Genomic DNA, 21661 nt, shown 5'->3' on the forward strand with positions numbered 1-21661 from the left:
GAAGTTCAGAGAGTGTAGGAGAAAGAATTCACTTGACAGAATCCAGGGAGAATCAAAAATCACATGAGAGAGCCTGGTTTCAGCTAAGTGGAGAATATATATATAAATAAATAAAATGCAATGCACTGCTGTCAAGTCGGATCTGACTCATAGCAACCCGTCCTTGGGTTTCTGAGGTGCTATCACTATAGAAGTAGATTGCCCAACCTTATATACAATATTTCACTATTTTCTACGTGTATACTTCAGTGAAATTGATTACATTCTTTCAGTTGTGCAACTTGCTTGCTTTTTGCAAATTATCCCACCATGGTTAATATACATTCACTGCATTCTTAGCAAAATCCCCCACTATCCCCTTCCTTTCTATCCCTGGTAATCACTAATTACTTATGATAATTAATGGTATAATTGCTTATTTTATGTAAGTAATATACCATATTTGCCCTTTTGTGTCTGTCTGATTTCGCTCAGCATTTGTGCCCCATAAATTCATCCATGCTGTGGCATGCATCAGGACTTTATTCCTCTCTGTGGCTGAGTAATATCCCATTGTATATATATTCTACATTTTGCTTATCCATCAATTGATGCACATTTTGATTGTTTCTACTTTTTGGCTGTTGTGGATAGTGCTGCAATGAACACTGATGCTCGTATGTCTGTTCATATCACTGCTTTCAGGTCTTTCGGGTATATGCCTAAGAATGGAATTATCAGTGAATCTTAGTTATGTATAGTCCCTCCCTAACATTATTTTTCTTTAAAAAAATTTCTTGGCCATTTTTATGCCTTTTTTTTTTTTTTGGAGTTGAATTTCAGTTTATCAAATTTCAAGAAGGAAAAAAGAATTGAGATTCTGACTGAGATTGCATTAAATTTTATGTATTAAATGGGGGAGATTTGACATCTTTACAAAATTGAATCTTCTCATCTACAGTACAACTCTCTCTGGTTATTCAGGTTTTACTTTGTGCTCTTCAATAAAATTTTAATTACACTGGGACTTAAGCATTGATTTTTCTTGCTTCCCTATATTATGGAGGAGACTGGCCCTCTTCCCTTAGAACAAGTCAAGGCAGCTTCAGAGTTTCATTAAGCATCTTGAGATATGCTCTCTTTCTAAATCATCAAAATAGTATTATGAGGTGAAATTCATCATTTCAATCATACAGGTTAGAAATTTCAATGAAAGGAATGAATAAAGGAAAGTAATAGTTTTAAAACATATATTATCAGACGTGTATATTTTTACTCAATCTAAAGTAGGTTGGTTAAAACTCATTTTACAAATGTGTTTGAACTGCCAGCCTTCTGCTTAGCAGTCACATGCCTTAGGCACTATGCCACCAGAGCTCCTAAATGAAGAAACAGGCTAAGAGGAGTTAAAGTGATGTGGCCAAGGCATACAATAAACAGGGAGACAGGACTCAAATCCAAGGCCTGGGATTCCAAACCTGATGTTCTAATGGCCAGTGTCCACCATTACTCCCTGTTGCTGAGTTAACTTTTTTACACTTGTCACTTGTCACAATAAAGTTGACTTCAGATCAATCAGTCTGTTTCCTGGAGCAGGCTACCATTCCTTACTAGTTTCTGCAAGTATTGGAATAGTCCAACACTATATTGCCCTTCCCAAGAGCCAATGCACAGTGGCTTGATTGATTCTGTTGCTGTTGAGTGTTGCAAAAAGGGCTTGGGCAGGCATCCTTTGACCTTCTCTAACTTCACAGGGGGGAAGAAAGATCCATAACATCAACAAACCAAGGCCAATTCCTATGAAATGGAGATTAGACATGCTGCCACTCTTCAACATTTTTACCAATTCTGACACCAAACATCCCTCCCACAGCACTCTGTTCTCTGCTAGGTTTGATAATTAGTTGCAGAACTAACAAATAATACTCACTAGTATGAGATTTATTAGGGAAGTAACAGGTTACAATTCAGGATCAGAAATAACTCAGGATACAATTCTTCCATCAGGACAGCTTTTTCTCAGCCATGCTGCAGTCATGCTTCTCTCTGGCCTCAGCCTCTGTCCTGCTTGGGAAAGAGTTACAAAGCTCTTTTAACTCGCTCATAGGTGGCCAGAGAGGTACCCTACTACACCAGCAAGGCTCCTGCCCAAAGGCGCTCAGCTTTCTCTCTTCATGGGCTGGGAAGCCCACCACTCTGTCTCATGTAGGTCTCTTGGTTCTGCTACCTCTGCTGCCATGTCTCTCTGTCATCTCAGTGCAGGGATCTTAGTTCCAGGGATGCACTCCACTTCTGGCTTTCATTTCTTGATAGTAGTGAGAGTCCCCTTTTCCACCTCAGGGGTGGCTCATTTTAAGCCTAATGGAATGAAAAAACTGACCAATCCCCATGTTAGGGTTCCTTATACATTATTTGCATGGTCACACCCCCACAAGTGTGCCACGTACCTTATTTACAGTATTAGCAATTTATCCAATCCCTTTGGTGGGCCACAGGCACCTGACATTTGCATAGTCACACTCAGTCTTCTGGTGGGAGTCACAAAGACCACGGCTAGAAGAGTCATATTAAGTAATTCACTGCCCCCCAAATGTGGTCTAGCTGCCTGGTTATAAAGAGGCCCTGTGATGAGACCTAGGGTAGGAGGAAGGTTGATGGAGGTCACAAATTCTCTCATACCCCTGAGCCTTTCTTGTTTATCATCTGGCTATCAAGGTTGAGGAACTCCAAAGCCAGGTTAGTTTGTCAAGTTCATTACTACATGACTCAAGGAAGTGACATAAGGGACATGAATCACTGAGTAATAAGACAAGGTGTCTTACCTGGAGCTGCTCTTCCCCTGGGCACCCTGGCCTGGAAAGAGCCTCTCTTCAGCAGCAGCCTTTGCCATCAATCAGGTTGTCAGGTGCTGTGTTTTTCCTGGGTTTGTGCATTGATCCTCCTTTAATAGAGAGTTTATTATTGACCCTTTGACATTCTCACAGGAATAAGACTTCACATGCTTGCTCTTCTCTATTTTTCCATGGTAAATGGATGAGGAGACAGAATTTTACCCTCTTTTCCTGAGAGAGAGAGTGTGTGTAAATATTCCTGCATTCATTGCCATCCTTGCATCTTGATGAAATGGATCTTGCTGCAGAATCTGGGCTCTGAGAGAAACTCCTGGAAGCCATCTGGCCCAACCTCTGCCTCGACGTTCAGATGAATATCTAAACAGAGTCAAAGGGTTCCCAAGGAGTCGAGGACTTCTGAGAGGCTCTCAGCTGGAGATAATCCACCTGCAACTGAAGCTGCTCCTTCATATACTGAAATTCTGAGTGATGTATCCTTGGATAAAATTGCTTTGTTCTTATAAGAGGAGAAGATTGAAATCATTGGTCACTGTCATCCAGGAGGGACTCATATTTTCTTCTGGAAGATTTCCAGAACTGAACACTTGTTTTCTTAGATTGTTTGTGTAGTAATAATTTGGAAGGCAACAGGGCAAAAGTTAAGACACTGGATGTAGGATGTAGGATTTATTTCTTTGAAACTTAGCAAGCATTCCTGGAGCACCACCTAAAGTTGCACAACTTTCCCATAGCTCCCTGGAATTGAGCAATGCAAGAGTCTCACATGACCCTGTGCATAATGCTACATTAGATGCCATTGGTATGGAGTTCAAGAAGGTGATACAGAGACAATAGATCACATGTCCTGCCCTTGGAATGGATCACAACCTATTTAAAGAAAGAGTACTCAGTTGTTAAAGTTTGAAAGGGCCAGTGCATAGCAGTATCCTTCCCTGCCCTGTTCAGAACCAATTGGGAGAGATACAGAGATACAGAGCAAATATTGGTTAAAATATTACCTTTCTGTCTAATAAATCTGACCCTAGACAGATATAGACTAAAGTCTATATCTGTGAACAAATGAGTTTCTAAAACTGAATGCTGGAGTCAGATTTACCTACCTGTGTCAAGTAGCACTAGAAAACTGTAGGCTTCTCATCCCACCAGCCAACTCTCCTGCTCTTTGCCTGTTCCCCTAACATTTACATCACAGGAGAGCAGAACAGGATGGAGAACAGGAAAACAAGGGAGGAGAAGGGAATTACATATGTCTGTTCCTGTCCCCCAAATTACCACTCCTGGGGAAAAGCACAGGGAGTTCCTTTGACATATGTCCCTCCACAGGAAATGCCTGGTCAGGGAAAAGAAGGTTCTTTACATCAGCAAGCCCCCATGGTTAGCTCAAGATGAACTCCAAGGTAACACATACTGACTCCATGAATTTTTGGTACAGGATACATATTTAGATACTGAAATGGAATCACCAGAGTAGTATGTGGTCAGCCAGGGAACATTTCTTGAAGGAAATGATGGGAACAGTTTGTGAGAGAGAAGCACACAGATTTAAACGGATTGATCTGTTAAAGTGGGGAGAGTTCATGATGAGCTGAGGAAAATGAAAAATATGACTAATATAATGGCTCTCACAATATAGGAGATGTGAGTTAACATCAGCAACCTCAAAGATCATAAGTGAAATATACGTTATTGTAAAAGTCAAAGAATGGTTTATATATGGAAAGAAATTTTTTTTGTTGGTTACCAGGGGTGGGAGGGGAGGGGAAGGAACACTGTGCGATAGGTAGAGATAAGTATTTATTTATTTATTTTTTTAAGAGCTTGTTTTATATTCAACATAATGCGTACATTTAGTTTCATTCCCTATTCACCATGTCCAACCCTAACCCAATCTCCTCCCCTCCCTACCCTGTAACCCTCTCCCTGTGCCCCTCATATTTATGCACTCCTGTTTGTCCTGCATTTCCTCAATTTGAATGTTGGTCCTCTGGTATCCCTTAGTCTATTGATCTAAGGGATGTATTACCATAGAGTATGTGGGTGCATCATCCTGGGTTGAGTGGTCTGAGTGTACCTCTTGTTAACTATTGGGCTGAGAGCCCACTCCTGGGGGGTGAGTTTTATTCCAGGCGCAGAATGTATTCTAGGGCCTTAGTATTGGGAGTCTCATCAGATTTCATCTGACCAGTAATTCTGGTCATTATTGAGTTTTTGGATTTTGTTCCACGTTTTCCCTCCCACTCTATCCAGGATCTCCAGATTTGATCCTTTCCTGAGTGGTTGGCATTGGTAGCTGGGCACCATCTAGTTCTTCTGGTTAGAGATAAGTATTGATTTGGGTGAAGAGAAGGGCAATGTACCAAATGTGAGTGATCAACATGGTGGCATTGAAGAAGAGGAAGACATAGAGAGGTACATGGGAGGTACAGACAACAAAGATGAACCCTTTTGCACATACAGTACTGCATTGTCAGTGAAGGCAAACAAGGGTATATGGGTGGATAGATGGGTGGACAGGCTGAACTATTTAGGTATGTCTATGAAGCAGGGAGGAGCTCTGGTAGCATAGTGGCTAAAGCACTTGACTGCTAACCAGAAGGCTGGTGGTTCAAACCCACCAGCCACTCCTCGGAAGGAAGGTTGGGCAATCCTACTTCCGTAGTGATACTGCCTCGGAAACCCAAGGAGGGGTCGCTATGAGTCGGGGCCGACTCGACGGCACATAACAACAACAACAACAATGAAGCAGGGAGTGTACCCAAGACCATGTATAGGGTTGGCAGACAGTGGTCCTATATTTGTATGATCTGAATTCCCAGGTGTATAGTAGAGCAACAAGGGACAAGATTGTAGTCACTTCTTGGTCACAGCCAGCTACCCAGAGGGACTGAATAGTTGAACCTGTGGGTTTGGGACCATAGTCGCAGGGGACATCAAGCTCAATTGGCATAACATACTACACAAAACATTGTTGCACCTCCTACTTTGGCAAGTAGGGACTGGGATCTTAAAAGCTTACAAGCAGCCATCTAGGTGCAATGATGGGTCTCTTCTTGTCCAGAGCAAAGAAAAATGAAGAAAATCAAAGATTCCTGGAAACAATTAGTCCTAGCGACTGATACACCGTCTGATCTGCAGCCTATATAACTATGAGACCAGAAGGACTAGATGGTGCCTGGCTACCACTATCAACCACTCAGAGGGGGTTCTGTGGAGGAGACCTTGGATAGAGAGGGAGAACAATGTGGAACAAAACTCAAAATCATTTGGCGGGGGGGAAAGGGGGACCAGGTTTGCTGGTCTGATAGAACCTGGTGGAACCACTAAGACTATGGCCCCTAGCTGCCCTTCAGGTCTGGAATTGAACCTACACCTGTGGCTTCCAGCCAAACAAAAGACAGGCATATGAGGTGAACATGTACCTGAGGTAGATACACTCCTTGAAGAGAACAATCATGGGAGAAAGAGGGGCTATTTATGTACAGGGAGACAGCTCAGGGGACAGGAGTACATGGAGGGATGGACATAGGGAAGAGGTAACTATCGGGAGGAAGTGGGAGGGGAGCTGTTGCATTGTGGTAAATTGTCAATGTCATGAGACAACATGTGTGTGAACTGCTGTAGGGAAAGTGAATTTTCTCTGTAAACTTTCACCCAAATCACAATTAAAAATAAAATAAATCATGTACCATTTATTATTTTGCTTAAAGAAAATAATCATAAATGGAATATAAGTATTAGATGGCACGGCCCCAGCTGGAACAAGTTTGCAGGCATTGGGTCCTGCAGATGGAGGGCTATCTGTGGTCTTATGGCTGCAGCTGTGGAGAAGATGGTTCTGGGGATTCCAGCAAGATGAGCCTCTTGGTTTTGGACATCCTGAGTTGGGTTCCTCTACCTGGTTTATTACTAGTTTGATAAATTAGGATTGTTTCCTGGTTTACCATTTGAAAAGAAACTGGTTAAAGTTTTTTTTAGGGGACAAAAAGGGTTTTTTTTTTTTTTTATCTGTTTTTTTTTTTTCTGAACAGTTAGGATACAACTGAGAGCTGTGGGTATGTAGGCTTGATTAGTGTCATGCTTTCTTCTAAATTCTCTGTTGCTTTATTGAAAATGCTTTACCATCCTGCAGATTCTGAGAAGATGACTCGGAGGAATAGTAACAAAAACTTTTAAAAAACAGTGGGTAATTCAAAGGCTACATTTTTCTTGATTTTGAAATGTGTGATTTTTGTATAGTGAATTTTTCTTTCAAAGAATATTTTTCTAAGGATGACATTATAATCAGTTTATCTTCTCTGAGCACACTGAAACTGGCAGCTGAAAATGGTGTGGAAAGAAAATGGACTAAGGATTAAAATTAACTGCTGATGAAAATGTAAGACAATCAAGATTTAAGGAGAATATATTTCCATTTGATGTATTTACTGCCTGTTTGACTGTACATTTTAGAGTGGTGAAATATGTGAATAAATGGTAAAGTCTAATTTGTAACCTAGTTATTTTCAAGTTAGACTGGCAAATCCTAATGTTATTCAGAGATGTCTGTCTGTCTGTCTGTATTGTATAGAAGAGAGTTTGATGCGATTGTGGACAGAAAGACCCAGATGACTGCTTAAAGCTCCTATGAAGAAATGTATTTTCACCTAAAAAATGTAGTGAGTTATCTGATTGATAGCTCATAAAATAATGTATATAAAATGCTGAAGGCATGAGAAGCTTCTTTAGTATTTAGAACATGGGGAACTATTTGCTGTATTTTTATTTAAAATATTATAAAACAATATGTAAAGTATTATTCCAATTTTTCAAAATTCAACAAATAGTTACTAAATTATTCTTATATGTCAGATGCTGTTTAAGGAACTGGAGATATAAGAACTAGACAGGGAAGAACACACCATTCATTGCTTTGTGTCTCAGTTAATGTTTTACACAGAAGAGATGTGGTGGCTTCTATGTATAGAAAACATTTGTTTATTTCATTTTCCCTAATTATTATTTGGAGGTCAGGGTTTGGTGTGGTGCAGATATTTGGCCATACATGCCTGAATGGGTGGCTCTGCTCTGAGAAGTCAGTCTGATAAATCCTGTCCACCTTTTCTTCTGTGACTATGCTTAGAAAGAGCTTGCTTAACCCCAACTCTAGTTCAGCAACAAGGATTAGAAGTTGAAACACATTCATTGGGCTTCTTGAAGCTCTGATGTGATCGCAATCCAAACCCTCTTGCAAACCTCCCCTTTCTGTGGAGCCTTTGCCAGGAGAGTTGTTGTGGTGATCCTCAATGTCTTGTCATTTGTTATGTATTGGACCTTTTGGATTTTTATTTTTTGGGGAGGGACTTAGAAATGTAGGTTCTGGCACATGCTCAATTGAGAATGTGAGTCCAACTAATGGACTTCCAAACAGGACTTTTGACAGTGGAACCTTTAAGCAATGGATGGAGTTTGAAATTAGGGGTTGCAATGGTCTGCTGGCCATGGTTGGCAATGCCTATCTTTGTTCCTACTCTTTATTTGCCCTATGTGGTCTAAGGTAAGTCTTTAGGTCTTTAAGGTTTCTTCTGGAAGATCAAAAGGGATTTTCAAATAGTTGTTCAAGAGTTAAGAGATCTGTACTTACAAATGTATTTGAACAGAAAAACCCCCCACCAAATAGTTATTGTGAAAGTTTTTATTCCAGCAAGAAAAGAAATTAATGGTGTAATAGCCTGGCACCTGAAGAAATGAGATGATTTTAAAAATGAATTAATATTTGTACCTATTCATTTCCAAGTCTTTGCTTCCTTAGCCTCTCAAATGAGAATGCAAATTATTGACCAACCTTTTGCTATTTCTTTCAGGGACACCTGTGTGGTTCTTTGTGAAAATTGCTCCAATTCGAAATGAACAGGATAAAGTGGTTTTATTTCTTTGCACTTTCAGTGACATAACAGCTTTCAAGCAGCCAATTGAGGATGATTCATGTAAAGGTTCGTAATTATTATTTGTACCAATACATTTATGCATTTTTTTGCCTTTAGTGTGGCTCTAGTTACAGAGAATTTGAGGTTGCCAAGGCAATCTGCAAAATGATCAGGATTTAAACATTTGTTTACATTGGTTAAAGTGTTACATTCTGGAATGTATTGGGGGAGGGAAAGTGGATGGAAAAAGCTTTGTTTAGGGAAGTATTTGAATCATATCTTTTTAGATTAACCCTTTTTGAGAAAGGTTCACTAGGGGAAGGTAGTTGGGCAACTCTGGTATCATCAGAATCTTTTCATGTTTTCACATGACAGATGTTAGTCACTCTAGTGGAGCAGTCTATGTGGCCACATACTTACATTTATCTCATTTATATATAAACTTCTTTAGATTTGATTGAGTTCTAGCATCTCAAGATACTTAAAATTAGTACATCTCTACTTCTATGGTTGATTAAGCCTGTGGACATTTATTGTTTGAATAGCATTGCAACTTAGAAAAGGGTTTCCGGAAGAGTGATACCCTTGATGAGGTCCAGCTTATCGAGGCATACAAAAGGCGGCATGCTATTCATATAGATTTGGGGTCTGGGAGTGTTGTAGCACCACTCTCATATCCCACTTCCATAGCTTGTGGTCAAGATAACCAAGATGTTACTTTTGGAGATATTTTGTGTTGCACTGCTGCCTGGTTCTGTGGTAGCCAGAATTTTGCTTGTCTTGATTTCTGGGAGTAGCAGAGAGATGAGAGTTGAGTCCAAAGGAGCATCAGATTAGGGCATATCATTATTAATGTGACAAAAGTTTGATTGTTAAGTGGGCATTCCAGGAGGGAATATAAAGCATCATGTGGATGTTCTATCAGGGGCTATGTCCTCTGAAGGTATCTAGAAACTTTTGTTGTTATTGTTAGTTGCTGTGGAGTCAACTCTGACTAGTAACCTTAGGCATAACAAAACAGAATGCTGCCTGGTCCCGCACCATCCTCACAATCGTTGCTATGCTTGAGTCCATTCTTGCAGCCACTGTGTCAATTCATCTCATTGTAGGTTCCCCTCTTTTTTACTGACCCTCTACTTTACCAAGCATGATGTCCTTCTCCAGATAACATGTGCAAAGTACGTGAGATGAAGTGTCACCATCCTCACTTCTAAGGAGCATTCTGGCTGTACTTTTTCCAAGACAGATTTGTTCATTCTTCTGGAATTTCATAGTATATTTAACATTTTTCATCAACACCACAATTCGAATGCATCAACTCTTCTTCAGTCTTCTTTTTTCATTGTCCAGCTTTTACATGTATATGAAACGATTCAGAAAACCATGGTTTGGGTCAAGTGCACCTTAGTCATTAAAGTGATATTGTTGCTTTTAAAGATTTCAAAGACCACATTGGGACACTAACATTTATAGGGCTTAGAGCACAATGCTGTGCATATTAATGCTCCCTAATTTTTTTTGCTATCCAGTAGTTCAATAAACTAATTTCAGCCTCTTTTTGGTTTCAAGACTACTTTTTGGTTTCAGCCAGTGTCTCAGCCTCCTCAAGTCTCCCTTTCCCCTGCAGATTTGTAATTGCCTGATTTCTACTTTCTAATTGGACGTTGCTCAGGGCAACTGGTATTACATGCTGATGGACTCATTCATGATTAAATGTTATGTTACTGTTTAGAATGACCATCTTTTTAATAATATTATTATTATTATTATTATTATTATTGTGGTTCGGGTGAAAATTTACAGAACAAATTAATCTTCCATTCAACAATTTATACACATTTTTTTTGTTTAGTGACATTAGCTGTAATCTCTTTAGAATATTAGCATTCTTCCCACTTCCTTTCTGAGTTCCTCATTTCCATTCACCTTTCTTCCCTGCCTCTTCCTGCCTTCTGTGCTTTGTTTTTGGGCAAATGCTCCTTCTTTGCTCTCGTATGGTTGATTGTACTGAGGAGTACACTTCTCCCTGGTGTTATTATTAACTAAAGTGAGTAATAAATGTTGTTGTTAGGTGCCATCAAGTCATCTCCAACTCATAGTGACCCTATGCACAGCAGAATGAAACACTGCCTGGTGCTGGGCCAGCCTCATGATCTTTGTTGTACCTGAGCCCATCGTTGCAGCCACTGTGTCAATCCATCTCATTGAGGGCCTTCCCCTTTTTCATTGATCCTCCACTTTACCAAGCATGATGTCTTTCTCCAGGGAGTAGTTCCTTCTGACAATATGACCAAGTAGGTGAGACAAAGTCTGGCCATTCTCATTTCCAAGGAGCATTCCTGCTGCACTTCTTCCAAGACAGATTTGTTAGTCCTTTTAGTAGTCCATGGTACTGTTAGCATTCTTCTCCAAACCCACAGCTCAAAAGCATCAACTCTTCTTAGGTCTTCCTTATTCATTGTCCAGCTCTCACATGCATAAAAGGCAATTGAAAATACCATGGTTTGGGTTAGGCACACCATACTCTTCAAGAAGATGTCTTCGCTCTTCATCACTTGGAAGAGGTCTTTTGCAGCATATTTGCCCAATGCAATATATCATCTGATGTCTTAACTGCTGCTTTCATTGGTGTTGATTGTAGAACCAAGTAATATGAAGTCCTTGACAACTTCAATCTTTTCTCCATCCATTGTGAAACTGTTTATTGGACCAGTTGTGAGGATTTTTGTTTTCTTAATATTGAGAGAAATGATCTAGATATACAAATAGGTCTGTCTATTGTTTGGCTACAAGGTGATTCATAGGGGTGGGACAGTAGCAGGCTTGAAGAGTGTCTAAGGCGACAATCCTAAGGGTTCCACCAGTCTCTATCAGACCAGTAAATTTAGTCTGTTTATGATATTGAACTTTGTCCTATATATCACCTTCTATTGTGATCCTGATCAGAGCAGTGATTAGTGGTAGTTGGACATCATCTAGTTCTTCTGGTCACAGTGAAGTGGAGCCTGTGGTTCATGTGGTCTATTAGTCCTTTGGACTAACTGTTTCCTTGAGACTTTGATTTTCTTCACTCTTCTTTGCACTGGTGTAGGAGAGACCAATTGTTACATCTTAGAGCACCTCTCACAAGTTTTTATGATGTCATTCACTACTCAGAATGTAGAACATTGTCTTTGTGGACTATGTTATTCCAATTGACCTAGATATCCACCGAGACTGTGGTCCTAAGTCCCAGAGCCCAGTGACTCATTCCCTCAAGGAGTTTGGTTATAGCTAAGACATTTTCAAAACTTTGCCCCCTGTATGTTCTACTATATCCTTGAATATATTTGCAGCACAAATACATATGTAGAAATATCCTCTACATTCACTTTCCCACATCTGTACAACTTGCATGTCTACCTATATATTTACTTGTAGATTATTGTTTGTTATTACTGTTATTGTAAGATTTTGTATATAATAGTTTTTACTTTTGTTGACCTTTACTCTTGTGAATCTCCCAGTATTTTCCTTTGTCTTGGTCATGTTGTGCTGACCTCTCCCTTATTATATATTGTCTTTCCCTTCAACAAAGGTAATGCAAGTCTACTCTCTAAACTCATTGCTGTCGAGTTGAATCCAACTCATAGCAGCCCCTCCTTGGGTTTCTGAGGTGATATCTCTATGGAAGCTGCTGTCTAGTTAGTGATTTTACCTCCTGTCCCTTCTCTTCCCTGGTATCCATTAAAGAATGTTTCTTTCTCTGTGTAAACTTTTCTTGACTTTTTAATAATAGTGGTCTCATGCAATATTTGTCATTTTGTGATTGATTTATTTCACTCAGCATAATGCCCTCTAAGTTTATCCATGTTCTGAGGTATTTTGAGGAGTCTTTGTTGTTCTCTGACATTGCTTAGTATTTCATTGTGTGTATGAATCATAATTTGTTTATCCGTTCTTCTGCTGATGGGCTTGTAGATTGTTTCCATCTTTTTGCTATTGTGAATAATGCTGTGATGAAAATGAGTGTGCATTTATCTATTTGTGTAATGACTCTTATTTCTTTAGGGTATATACCTAGTAGTGGGTTGCTGGATCATATGGTATTCTTTCTCCAATTTTTTAGGAATTGCCATACCATTTTCCACAATGATTGAACCATTGTACCCATTAGCAGTATAAGAAAGTTCCAATCGCTCCATAATCTTGTCAGTATTTTTTTGTTTTCTGTTTTTTTGATCAATGCCATTATTGCCAATGTGAAATGATATCTTATTATTGTTTTGATTTTCTCTCTCTAACGGCAATTTTTGTGAGCATTTCTCCATTTCTTTGTTGGCTGCAAGTATGTCTTCTTTGGTGAAGTGTCTGATTATATCCTCTGCCCATTTTTAAATAAGATTGTTTGTCTCTTTGTTGTTGACGTGTTAAATTTTACTATAGATTTTAGAGATTAGTCCATCGTCAGACATGTTGTTGCCAATTCTTTTCCCCAGTCTGTAGGTTCTCTTTTTACTCTTTTGAAGAAGTGTTTTGATGTGCATAAGTTTTTGGTGTTCAGGAAGTCCCAGCCATCTAGTTTTATCTTCTGTTGTATGTGTATTTTTAGTTATGTTTGATAGGGTATTTGTGCCATAAATTAGGATCCCTAAGTTTGCCCCTATTTTTTCGTTGATGATCTTTATAGTTTCAAGTTTTACATTTAGGTCTTTGATCCATCTTGAGTTAGTTTTTGTATATGATGTGATGTATAGGCCCTCTTTAATTTTTTTGCAAATGAATATCCAGTTTTGCTGGTACCATCTGTTAAGGAGACTATCTCTTCCCCATCTCATAGATTCAGCCTTTTGTTGAAGATGAGCTGTCCATAGATTTACTTCTGGGTTCTCAGTTCTGTTCTATTAGTCTATGTGTCTGTCATTGTACTAGTACCAGGTTGTTTTGACTACCGTGGCTATGCAGTAGGTTTTGAGTTTGGGAAATGTGAGGCCTCCTAATTAATTCTTCTTCTTTAGTGGTACTTTTCTTATCCAAGTTCTATTTCCTTTCCATATAAAGTTGGGGATAAGATTTTCCATTTCTTTAATGAATGATGATGGAATCTGGATTGGTATTGCATTTTATATGCAGATCACTTTGTGTAGTATTGACTTTTTCACAGTGTTAAGCCTTCCTATCCATGAGTATCGTATTTTTCCATTTATGTAAGTCTCTCTCTCTCTCTCTTTTTTTTTGCAATAGTGTTTTGCAGTTTTCTTTGTATAACCTTTTAGTATCTCTGGTTAGGTTTATTTCTAAGTATTTCATTTTTTGGTAGCTATCTTAAATGATATTATTTTCTTTTCAGAGTTCTCTTCATTAGAGAGGAATTTGACGATTTTCGTGCATTCATCTTGTACCCTGCCACTTTTCCAAATACTTCCAGTAGTTCTAGTACCTTCTTTTTGAGTCTATAGGATTTTTTATATGTGGCATCATATAATCTGCAAATAGGAATAGTTTTACTTCATCCTTACCAACTTTGATGTCTTTTATTTCCCTATCTTGCCTCATTGCTCTGGCTAAGACTTCCAATACAATATTGAATAGAAGTGGTGATAAAGGGCATCCTTGTCTGGTTTCTGTTTGCAAGGGGAATGGTTTCAGTATCTTTCTTTTGCTGGCTGTTGGTTTTGTGTATATGTCTTCATTATGTTAAGAAATTTCCCTTCTATTCTTGTTTTGCTAAGAGTTTTTATCAGGGATGGATGTAGGATCTTGTCAAATGCCTTTTCTGTATTGATTGGTATGATCATGAGGTTCCTATCTTTTATTTATGTAGTGCATTGTTTTTCTATGTTGAACCATCCTTGTGTACTTGATATGAATCCCACTTGATCATTATATATATATATATGTATTTGATATGATATTGGATTATAATGGCTAGGATTTTGTTGAGAATTTTTGTGTCTATGTTCAGGAGGAATATTGGTCTAACTTCCCTTTTTTGCTGGTGTCTTTTTCCTCACTTTGGTATCAGGGTTATGCTTGTTCACAGAATGAATTCAGCAATATTCTGTCCTTTCCTGTGTTCCAAAATTGCTTGAATAGAATCAGTGTCAGCTCTTCTCTGGATGTTTGGTAGAATTCTCCAGTGAAGCCCTCTGGGCCAGGACTTTTTTTGTTGCTGGGAGGTTTTTTTTTTCTTTTAATGACTTGTTCAATTTCTTCTTTTGTGATGCATCTGTTCAAATTTTTTACCTCAGTCTGTGTTAGTTTAGGTAGGTAATGTGTTTCTAGAAATTTGTCCATTTGTTCTAGGTTTTCCAATTTGTTGAAGTACAATTCTTCATAGTATCCTGATATCCTTTTTATTTTAGCTGGTTTTGTTGTGACACCTCCCATTTCATTTCTTATTCATGTTATTTGCATCTTCTCCTTCTCTTCCTTTGTTAAACTTTGCCAGTGGTTTGTCAGTTTTATTTATCCTTTCAAATAATCAATTTCTAATCTTGTTGATTCTATTATTTTTCTGTTTATTTCCGCTTTAATCTTTATTATTTTCTTTCTTCTGGTGACTGTAGGCTTTTTAATTGTTCTTTTTCCAATCATTAAAGATACTTTCTTTTTTGATGTGTTCATTTATTGTGAGTAATTGACCTCTGAGCACTGCTTTTGCTGTGTTTAGAAGATTTGGGGATGTTATGTTTTCATTCTGCTTTGATTCTAGGAATTTATTATTATTATTTTTATCTTTTATCCAGTAGTTTTTAAGTAGGGTGTTGTTCAGTTTCCATGTATTTGATTTTTTTTTCTTGTTACTCTTGTTATTGATTTCTAATTTTAGAGTGTCATGATCTGAGAAAATACTTTGTACTATTTCAGTGTTTTTAAATTCACTGAGGCTTGCCTTGTACCCTGTCATATGATCTATTCTGGAGATTTATCCATGTGTGTTGGAGGAGAATATATATTATGCTGTGGTTGGTGGAGTGTTCTGTATATATCTATAAGGTCAAGTTTGTTGATTGTGCTGTTTATATCTTCTGTATCTTTGTTGAGTTTCTTTCTGGTTATTCTGTCCTTCATTTGTATGAAGTCTCCTATTATTATGCCATCTGCATAACCCAACAAACTCATAAATACTACTTTAAAGGCAATCAAACATTTTGACATTTATTTTTGCAAATTTTCTCCTAAACATTTAAAATGTGTGATTAGGTTGACTTGGAATGTTTTCTTTACACTACTCCTATAACATTTTTAGGTGCCATGCAGGTATTGTTTAGTGTTGTTTTTGTTATGTGCCACCGAGTCGGATCTGACTTATAGCGACCCCTCCTTGGGTTTCTGAGGCAGTATCACTATGGAAGTAGATTGCCCCGTAATGAACAGAGAGTGCTTCTTACCTGCCATTATGGGTCAGCACTTGATTCTTATGAAAACTGAAAGAAGAGATAAATAAGCATGATATAGTGAGACTCACTTAGGTTTATTTTGTAGGAATAAAATGCTCTACTTCATTTAATGTGCCTCAGTGATGCATTTCCTTGCTGGCAAGAGTTTTGGTGAAGGTGGGGTAAGGAGACCTTAGTGAGCTGTATATAAAACTTTAGCCTTCAATATAGGAATGTTGCTAGTGGATCATACTTAATGTCTTCTAAACACATGGCTTTATTAGCCTATCTTTTTCAAATGCTGTGGTGGATATGTTCAGAACCTCCCACTTGTCATATCACCATACCCTGGCCTATATTGATTTGGTGGTCTGCCTAGGACAAGGTCAAATTTTGTATTAGTCTGTTTATGGTGGGAAAACTTGATAATTGTCCATGCCTTGCTAGTTGCAAGACTGTAAATGAAGTTCTGCCTGCAAGGAACAAGTCTAGATGGAAAATATGCTTCAGTGTGGCTGGATTATTCTCCTGACTTGACATTTCTTACTGGCTGTACTCTCAGTTTTTCATTTTCAGGACACCCAGTAGAGTGGTCAGTACACACCTCAGTTAGCATTAAGAGTCTTAAGAGGCTTGCTGACTGAGGTGTGCTTAGAATTTACTTTTGAGATGGATTGGAATGGTGTCAAGTCAATTACAATTCATAGCAACCTTATAGAGTAGAGTATGACTACCCCATAGGGTATCCAAGGTTGTAATCTTTACAGAAGTGGACCGCCACATCTTTCTACTATGGAGTAACTGCTGGGTTCAAACTGCCCAACTTTGGTTAACAGCTGAGTACTTAACCACTGTGCCACCAGGATCCCTTGGATAGTCCAAGACCTCAGGAAATGCCTGCATAATTGCTCTTTGACATGAGAGTATAGAATGTTTTCCTACAATCAGATTAGTCTTTTAATCAAGTATGTTCACATTGTCTTTAATTTTTTCTCTGATCATGCATTGCCTAACTTTGGAGTTAGCACTGGGTGGGACGCATCCTAGTAGTAATGAAAAAAGCCAGTGTGTTCCTGATATTTTTCCACACACAACCCACAAAGAGATAAGTGATAGACTATTTTAGCATCTGGCACAGAGTAACTCCTTTTTCCTCTCAGAGCTCCAGGCACAGGTGAGGAGCCCTGGGAAAGCTCCCTGAACTCCCTCATTCATTTAATACATTAGTTCTCATAATCATTTTTGAGAATTATCCAGGCCACTGACTTTTCCTTACCTTCTTTTTGCTGTCCATCTTTTGACTAATTCCCTTACTATCTAACCAATAGTACCCACAGATGGTGTGAAGCAGGGAATGAAAGTTGAGCTAGATTTGCTATTTGGCAACTATGGCCTTAAACATAACAATGATTGTGAGGATGGTGCAGGACTGGACAATCCAGCCACATTGTAGCATATGTTTAACAGAAGTTACACATAAGGTCACTGAGTCAGAGCCTACTCAATGGCACCTAACAACAACAACAACAACAGCTCTTATGTGTGTGCACATGTGTATTTATTTAAAGGTTGGGTGAGAGAGTAGGTGGGAATTCTTGGCTAAAACAAGAATCTGTGATGTTCTAGGGGTGTCATTTGTCCCTTATCCCTTGCTTTTGTTATTATGGATAATTGAGAATGGGCTGCAGGGTATTTTTCTCTGTCACATTCTCCCTTCTGAGCCAAGAGCCTTGGACAAGTGGGTAGAGAAGAATTAGACAGCAAGGCTCTGAGTCTTTCTCTAAATTGTTCACCAAAGATGAGTCATATCTCTCATTTTTTCTGTTACCTAACCAAATAATCTAGTATTGATGGAGCAAATTGATGTTTAAAGGTCTGCATATTTCCTTCTAAGTTCAGAGTTAATCTTAGTCAAATGCAGACCACAAAAGGCATGCAAAACACTAGAGGAGATTTTTCAGGGCCAAAGAGACTACTCAAGAGTGAGGGCTCTGGCAAGTTGTTTTAACTGACAACTCTTCTCCATGTGTCTTCACTTGGAATATTTATGATATACTCTTGAGGAAGAGACAGAGTAGTGGATACAAGCCACAGTCCCTCCTTTGCTCTCCCAAGAATTAACATTTTATCTCTATGCTTTAGTATGATGGAAAGACAATGATTTAGTAACTACTGATTGAAGAAGCCATTCCAGATACTTGGTTATTTGTATATTGTCAGGGAAAAGATCTTGGAAGGAAGATTTGAGGACACTTAGGTAGGGGTCCCCTGACTCTCCATCCTTGTCCCCTGTGTCTAAGGTTCTTTGCTGGGTATTGGGCTATGGCTCCAACTTCTCCAAGAGAACCTGTGAATCTACATGTCACAACAAGACTTGTCTCACAGGCTCCTACCTTGGGGAGGATATCATATAAGAAACTACTGTAACTTCTACTTAGTTCTTAGGGCAGAGGCTTGTAGATCTGTCTTTATCTGATATCGCTAGACTTTGCATCAGAGCAACTGGAATTCAAACTCATCCTGGAACCGTCTCTTCTGGCCTAGAGATAATATAGGGCTGTGTTTGGGTTTTCCATGTGGTATCTATATGGAAGTAGATTGCCCAATCTTCCTTCTGAGGAGTGGCTGGTAGGTTTGAAATGCCAGTCTTCTGGTTAGTAGTCACATACCTTAGGCACTACACTGCCAGAACTTCCTGTCTTCACTTAGAATGGAGAGAAAAAAACAGGGGCAAAGTGAGGGTATAGAGTGCCTAACACAATGTATAAGTTGCTTCTCCCCTCTAATTTGAGTGCCCAGGGGCAATCTCTAAGCTGTGCACCCCTCCAGTTTCAAGATGAATAGACATTGATACTGATAAATAGAAACACCTTCCTCTCTCTTGTAAGATTACCTCAGTCAGATGCCTTGGAATGTACCTCATCTAGCACCCTCTTGGACTTGTGCCTAGGAGAAAGTGCTCCCTTTTGCCCCCTTCCCAACTCTGCTAAACCTCTGGATGTCTACCGTACTTGAGGAAGGACATTGGGCCATACTGGGTCAATAGAAACTGGTCAATGGTGCTCCCATTCAAGTGATGTCCAGGGCACATGCCATACCTGCCATACTTTAAATCTGCCTATGGGGGGGCAGTAAACAGTTATTAGCTGATTGCTAGATTGCACATTGTAGCTCTCTACTGTGTTCCCCTCCTTCCCCTTCTCCTCCTGCCTACCCTTCTCATTTTTCCTTATGATGTTATGCTTTACATCTTCCCATGGTGCCCAGACATCAAAAATATCATTCATGAAGAAAGCAAGAGGTCATTAAAAAGATGAGAAAGGAAGAAAAGACCAAAATGGATATTAGAAGAGACTCTGAAACTTGCCCTTGAGCAGAGATTAGCTAATGCAAATGGAAGAAATGACAAGATAAAAGAGGTGAACAGAAGATTTCAAAGAGCAGCTCAAGCAGAGAAAGCCAATTACTATAATGAAATGTGCAAAGACCTGGAGTTAGAAAACCAAAAGGGAAGAACACGCTTGGCATTTCTCAATCTGAAAGAACTGAGGAAAAAATTTAAGCCTCAAGTTGCAATATTGAAAGATTCTATGGGAAAATATTGAATGATGCATGAAGTATCAAAAGAAGATGGAAGGAATACACAGTCACTGTACCAAAAAGAACTGGTCAATCTCCATCCATTTAAGGAGGTGGCATATGACCAAGAACCAATGGTACTGAAGCAGTTGGTGAAGAACAAAGCTCCAGGAATTGACAGAATACCCACTGAGATGTTTCAACAAATGGATGCCCCATTGGAGACATTCACTTGACTATGCCAAGAGATTTGGAAGACAGCTACCTGGCCAACTGATTGGAAGAGATCCATATTTGTACCCATTCCAAAGAAAGGTGATCCCACAGAATGTGGAAATTATTGAACAATATCATTAATATTGCATGCAAGTAAAATATTACTGAAGATAATTAAAAAATGCTTGCAGCAGTATATTGACAGAGAACTTCCAGAAATGCAAGCTGGATTCAGAAGAGGACATGGAACAAGGGATATCATTGCTGATGTCAGATGAATTTTGGTTCAAAGCAAAGAATACCAGAAAGATGTTTACTTGTGTTTTATTGATTATGCAAAGGCATTTGATTGTGTGATCATAACTGATTATGGGTAACATTGAGAAGAATGGGAATTCCAGAACACTTAATTGTACTCATGAGGAATCTGTACATAGACCAAGAAGTTGTCATTCAAACAGAACAAGGGGACACTACATGGTTTAAATTCAAGAAAGAAGTGTGCCAGGGTTGTATCCTTTCCCCATACTTATTCAATCTATATGCTGAGCAAAATCTGAGAAGCTGGACTGTATGAAGAAGAATGTGGCATCAGGATTGTAGGAAGAATCATTAGCAACCTGTGATATGCTGATGACACAACTTTACTTGTTGAAAGTGAGGATGACTTGAAGCACTTACTGATGAAGATTGAAGACTACAGTCTGCAGTATGGATTACATCTCAATATAAAGAAAACAAAAATTCTCATAGTGGGACCAATAAGCAGCATCACAGTAAATGGAGAGAAGATTGAAGTTGTCAAATATTTCACATTGCTTGTTTCTTTAATCAATGCCAATGGAAGCAGCAGTCAGGACATCAGATGACATATGTTGTTGTTGTTTTTATGTGCCATTGAGTCGGACCCGACTCAGAGTGACCCCTTCTTGGGTTTCTGAGGCAGTATCACTACAGAAGTAGATTGCCCAAGATGACATATAGCAGTGGGCAAATTGGCTGCAAAGGATCTCTTTCAAGTGCTGAAGAGCAAAGTTGTCTTCTTGAGGACTAAGGTGCACCTGGTACAGGCCATGATATTTTCAATCACCTTATATGCGTGTGAGAGCTGTACAATGAATAAGGAAGACCGAAGAAGAGTTGATGCTTTTGAGTTGTGGTGTTGGCAAAGAATGCTGAAAGTACCATGGACTGCTAAAAGAACTAACAAATCTATCCTGGAGGAAGTGCAGCCAGAATGCTCCTTGGAAGCAAGAATGGCCAGACTTCATCTCACCTACTTTGGTCATGTTGTAAGAAGGGACCATTCCCTGGAGAAGGATGTCATGCTTGGTAAGGTGGAGAGTTGACGAAAGAGGGGAAGGCTCTCAATGAGATGGATTGACACAGTGGCTGCTGTGATGGGCTGAAGTATAGCCAGGATTGTGGAGCTGGTGCGGGACTGGGTGGTGTTTTGTTCTGCTGTGCATAGGGTCACTATGAGTCGAAGATGACTCGATGGCACTTAACAACAACAATATGGCATGCAGAGCCTTGTCTATGCTCACTTTTCTGATGAAGTTTGTGACAGGTCTTCCAAAGCTCTAGGATGAGAGTTTCTGCATTTGAGCAAAGTTCAGTGTTGAACTATAATTGGAAAGGTAGGCACAGAAATACCTCCTAAAACTTAACAGTCAGAGTTCATGAAATGGGCTGCTTATCATTTGAGAGTTTATAACTTTTGGAAGCCCAGACAGAAGTAGAGCAATGAGAGGAAAAAAAAAAAATTATT

At 39.1% G+C, this 21661-nt stretch overlaps 1 protein-coding gene across 1 annotated transcript in view; it reads left to right on the forward strand.

Moving 5' to 3' along the window:
• KCNH1 (potassium voltage-gated channel subfamily H member 1) overlaps positions 1–21661 on the forward strand; it is a 705904-nt gene that overhangs the window by 102169 nt on the left and 582074 nt on the right. The window contains exon 4 of the mRNA XM_007952936.2: positions 8672–8800. Within this exon, the coding sequence (XP_007951127.1) occupies positions 8672–8800 (129 nt within the window). The remainder of the gene's footprint in view (positions 1–8671; positions 8801–21661) is intronic.

The sequence above is a fragment of the Orycteropus afer genome, unplaced genomic scaffold, assembly GCF_000298275.1.
Source record: "Orycteropus afer afer isolate SDZICR_OR568_19922 unplaced genomic scaffold, OryAfe1.0 scaffold00013, whole genome shotgun sequence".
Lineage (NCBI taxonomy): Eukaryota > Metazoa > Chordata > Mammalia > Tubulidentata > Orycteropodidae > Orycteropus > Orycteropus afer.